Raw genomic sequence first — 4,636 nt, forward strand, 5'->3', positions numbered from 1 at the left:
GACTGTCCTGCAAATTTCAGCTCCAACCCTAATCAAACACACCTGAAGCAACTAATTAGGGTCTTCAGGATCACTTAAAAATTAAAGGCAGGTGTCTTTGATTAGAGTTGGAGCTAAACTTTGCAGGACAGTCGATCGCCAGGAGCAGGGTTGGGCACCCCTGTTCTAGATGATTTGGATTACATGAAGCTGACAGATGTGCCATCTGTCCCAGGCTACTGACCCGCAGGCTGGCATTTCTGTTTAAGTAGGGTGGATTTATTTTCCCAGGGAATGTCCCAAACCTCAAACAAACAGACCTCTGTCTGTGGAGAGACAGAGAATGGGGCTGATCAGGAGAGAGAATGTGCATTGTAAAATTACAAGAACAGCATTTATGTAAATGAGCAAATAACATGGGGTTATCATACTGGATTTGTGCTACTGAATGGAATTATTTTGAACGTGAAATCAAAATCAAAATTGCAAACATTCTAATAATGGACAAAATGAAATTCCACCCTAAATGTGTTGTGTGCTGTGCATTGACTGTTAAAGAATCATCTGAATTTGCCATTACAAGACACTGAGTAGTGATGTTTTATATGGTTTAAGGATTAGTATTTGCTTACCTTCTGTTTGTGAGGCTCTGGGAAAAAGTCACAGGTGTCCTCAGCGCTCAGCTTTAGGGATTTCTTACACTGAGTGCTTCCAATCTCAACCATAATACTGTACCGAACACCTTTTACCAGCTGTGGAAGACACGGAACAGAAATGAAAGACTCAAATGTTTTTTTTTTTTTGAATGGAGAAATAATTATGGTTGCATAATATCAAACTTCTATAAAGAATCTTAATACATTTGTTACATACCTCAGTAAAGATTGACATGTTTAATAGATAAAGATTACTTTCTAATAATTCCTATAACTAAATACACAAATTTGTTATATCAGCAGTATTTATACAACAGGACGCTTAAATAGACCATCCTGTTGCTTCCGTCTGTGTAACATTTCTGTAGTTAAAGTTCTTTTTCATTCTGATGTTTTTGATAATATGGAGCTAGACGATGTCCTGGACTTTATTTGTATGATGGGTAAATACCACATTCACAAAGCAAGATATCTCAACTTTAAACCTTATTGCAAAATATTCGCTTCTGATTCGCTATTCTCATCACTTTTAAAAATCTCCTCCAATAAAAAAAACTTTAAAAATGTCCCATCTTATAGAATTTTTTTTTTTAATTATTATTATTTTAATTATTGTATCCCCCACTTGTTCTTGTTTGATTTCCTAATGTTTGTGTATCTTTGTGATATTGCAAAAAAAAAGACATTCCTAAAGACATTCCTATATGCTCATTGCTCAAAAGTAAGCAGCTTTCCTCTGAACTACTGTAATGAACAAATGCGCAAAATGTGCGCAGAGTGGTGCTGCTTAAATCAGCTCAGCACTGTTATGTATTTGAGGCTTCTGCGCACGCTCCACATGAATGCGGTAAAAAAAAAAAAAATCCTTATAATAAACTTATTATCCAATATCAGAATCACGTAAAATAATAAGTCATAAAAAATAAACATTAATATATATCAACAATAACAGAAACAATAATTATATCTATGGTTTTGTACCCGTTAATAACATAGATATTAGATATTTTAACGGATTATTTATTTATAATTCTACCTGTTTGCTGGCCGAAAGGATTTTGCTAACACGGCGTATGTGCATCGCGTTGGAGCCCATATTATATCGTTCCTCTGCAAATTTGACTGCTTTCATAACCCCCGGGTCTGACTCCGACAGACGGACCGAGGATCCCGGAGCTCCGATTACCGGGCGATCCGGGCCATCTTCTAAACCCAGAACCAACCCGGCCACAACGCAGCAGGCGATGACGGGGTAACCGCGGTTAAAGTACATGTTGTCGAGCTCTCGGAACAGAAAGCAACGTCGTAAGATCAGGACAGGTCTTTGTTTTTAGATCGTAAGCTCGCAGTGTTTTTGTCGCTCCACACGGCACAGTGACAGTCCGCAAGACGCCCCGCACAAAGATGGACGACTGAAAGACGCAGTGATGCCCCGCACAAAGATGGACGACTGATGCACCTCTGTGTGGGGGTGGGGCATATTTTGGTTTTAATAATAATAATAATAATAATAATTTGCTTGTCGTTCTTTAACAATTATTGATTACAAAACAAAACTTTTATTTCTTTTTAAGTTGTTGGGCGGTAACGAAAGATAAAAAAAATAAAGATTTTATTTTAATTTATTGTTATGTTTTATAAATGATTTATCGCTAGTTTACACCTCGTCTAAAACTCATAAATCAGTGCATTTACCACCGCTAGATGGTGTAAAATCTTTTAGAAAATAAAAAATGAAGTCTTTACTGCGCCCTACTGGCCGCTGGATGCTAATGCCTCTCGCATTGTCTTCTCTGTTCCGGTTGACGGGGAATTTCAGCAACGAAAGCATTTGGAAAGGAGTTTAAATGTACAGTATTCGTATAGACGAATAACCCACGTTAAATGGTTGTTAGTTGTTTAAAGATGTAGATGTAAAGAATTACACGAATCAAATGTAACTGCATATATCTGATAGCTGTGTTGGTGAATGATACAATCACAAGTGTGTCGCAAATGGACTGTCAACCTCGAGGGAGAGGACGAGGAGGGCGAGGAAACCGAAATGAAGAGGTGAATTTATTACTTTTACACAAACATTTACTATGGTAATCACAATTTTACCGTAATTATTTAATATAGGTTCTTATTTAACAAGTGTAAGTTTTTTTGTTTTTTTTTGTTTTGTTTTATATTTCAATCTGTGCACAGTTATGAATTATGTTATATTTCTATTTTGCGTCTTTCAGAGCAGAGATGTGCGACTGTCTAAATTACTGTCTTATGCATTACGCCACGGTGCGAGTAAGATGGGTCTGCAGATGAACTCGGGTGAGAGATGATATCCATAAACTAGTGTAGGATTGATGATGATGATGATTGTACACCCACATGAGAACACCCACCCTGTCTGCTTACAGAATTGTTATGTAGGTATTTTATGTAGGTATTTTGTGTGAGCATAGGATGATTACTGTTGTTGTTTAACAAGAAAACAAATGATTCATTCATAAGTTATAATTCCTTGGATTTCGTTTTTTATCATCCCTGTTGTCCGTCTGTAATTGTGACCTTGTCCACAGATGGCTTTGTATTTGTGGAGGAACTACTTGCTCATAAGCAGTTCCACTCGTTTTCACTGGAGGATGTGGAGCGAGTGGTGGCCACCAACGACAAACAGCGATTCAAGCTTTGCCACCACCCTGAGGATGGTCATCTTCAGATACGAGCCAATCAGGGTCACTCAGTGCAGGTCGGTTTGGTTCAGAGGTCATGTAAAGTCTACAATCTTAATTTTAGAAATAGGTTTTAAAAAATTGGAGATGGTCACTGGAGCAATTGCTTGACAAGTCTGCATAAGTTGATAGATGTTGTTACACAATGTGTCTCTTCAAGGTTACAGATCTGGAGTTGAGAGCAGTAGCACTTGATGATCCAGACTATCCAAGAGAAGCGGTTCATGGCTCATATATGAAACACTGGCCCTCTATACGCAGTCAGGGCATCAGCAGAATGAACAGAACTCACATGCACCTGGCATCCGGGCTTCCTGGAGATGGCAGAGTCATCAGTGGTGAGTAGCATGCAGATTAAATTCATTTCTAGAGGTCTTTATTTCATGAGAGTTATAGATATTTATTTATTTACTTATTTAATTGGTACAATTAGGATAGCAGAAATCAGTCAAGACCAAGACTATGTGTACAGAATATGCAAATATGATTTTTAAATGTAATTTTAATATATACATTGATTATTTAGTGATGCAAATGGCCTCTTTTCTGTTTTTAGGTATGAGACAGAGTTGCGATCTGGCTGTGTACGTTGATGTTGCAAAAGCTATTTCAGGTATCAAGAAATCATAAAAAGCTATTTAAAGTTGAGTAAGTAGCAGTGTTAGTGCTGAAGTGCTAATGATCCCTCTGGTTGATGTTCAGATGGGATTCCGTTTTTTTGGTCGGAGAATGGCGTACTCCTGACCCCTGGAGATGCTGCTGGGATGTTACCGCCATGCTATTTCTCTCGAGCACAAAGACTAAAACCCTCACGTGAGTCACATTCACAGCCAGCTCATCAAGTTTTACTGAACTCCTAAAGACCGTTCAGAAAGATGAATTTCTGGTCTGTATGACTGTAACATACCGTACATGCATTTGATATTGTACAGTGCAGATTGGTGATAATAGATAGATTTTAAAGGGGTCATATGATGCAATTTCAAGTTTTCCTTTCTCTTTGGAGTGTTACATGCTGTTAGTGCATAGATAAGATCCCTAAAGTTGCAAAGACTAAAGTCTCAAACCCAAAGAGATATTCTTTATAAAAGTTAAGACTCGTCCACGCCCTCCTAAAATGCCTCGTTTAAACACACCCCCACATATCTACGTCACTGTGTGGGAAGATTTGCATAACACCGCCCAAATTTTCACGTAAAGAAAGAAGGCGTAACTTAATTGATTCTCGCTGTAGTATTGTTGCCGCCCCCGCCATGTCGTGGAGATGCTGTGTGTTTCGTTGTGAAA

General features: G+C 38.1%; 2 protein-coding genes across 5 annotated transcripts in view; one reads left to right on the top strand and one right to left on the bottom strand.

Moving 5' to 3' along the window:
* The window catches only part of LOC107680917 (cathepsin F-like), an 8,872-nt gene extending 6,809 nt beyond the window's left edge, over positions 1-2,063 (bottom strand). The window contains exons 1-3 of the mRNA XM_016477001.1: positions 1,672-2,063; positions 612-731; positions 224-305 (exon numbers count right to left, since the gene is read on the bottom strand). Of these exons, the coding sequence (XP_016332487.1) occupies positions 224-305; positions 612-731; positions 1,672-1,908 (439 nt within the window). The 5' untranslated portion in view covers positions 1,909-2,063. The remainder of the gene's footprint in view (positions 1-223; positions 306-611; positions 732-1,671) is intronic.
* Positions 1,469-4,636, top strand: part of LOC107680919 (tRNA 2'-phosphotransferase 1-like) — a 4,385-nt gene continuing 1,217 nt past the window's right edge. The window contains exons 1-7 of one of the 4 annotated variants that reach the window (XM_016477004.1): positions 1,469-1,482; positions 2,593-2,687; positions 2,864-2,945; positions 3,197-3,366; positions 3,510-3,687; positions 3,906-3,962; positions 4,052-4,339. In XM_016477004.1, the coding sequence (XP_016332490.1) occupies positions 2,631-2,687; positions 2,864-2,945; positions 3,197-3,366; positions 3,510-3,687; positions 3,906-3,962; positions 4,052-4,209 (702 nt within the window). In that variant the 5' untranslated portion in view covers positions 1,469-1,482; positions 2,593-2,630 and the 3' untranslated portion in view covers positions 4,210-4,339. Of the gene's footprint in view, positions 1,483-2,403; positions 2,688-2,863; positions 2,946-3,196; positions 3,367-3,509; positions 3,688-3,905; positions 3,963-4,051; positions 4,340-4,636 lie in introns of those variants that run through there. The other 3 variants (XM_016477003.1, XM_016477005.1, XM_016477002.1) reach the window with 3 other exon arrangements.

Source organism: Sinocyclocheilus anshuiensis, unplaced genomic scaffold (assembly GCF_001515605.1).
Source record: "Sinocyclocheilus anshuiensis isolate Anshui unplaced genomic scaffold, SAMN03320099.WGS_v1.1 scaffold1462, whole genome shotgun sequence".
Lineage (NCBI taxonomy): Eukaryota > Metazoa > Chordata > Actinopteri > Cypriniformes > Cyprinidae > Sinocyclocheilus > Sinocyclocheilus anshuiensis.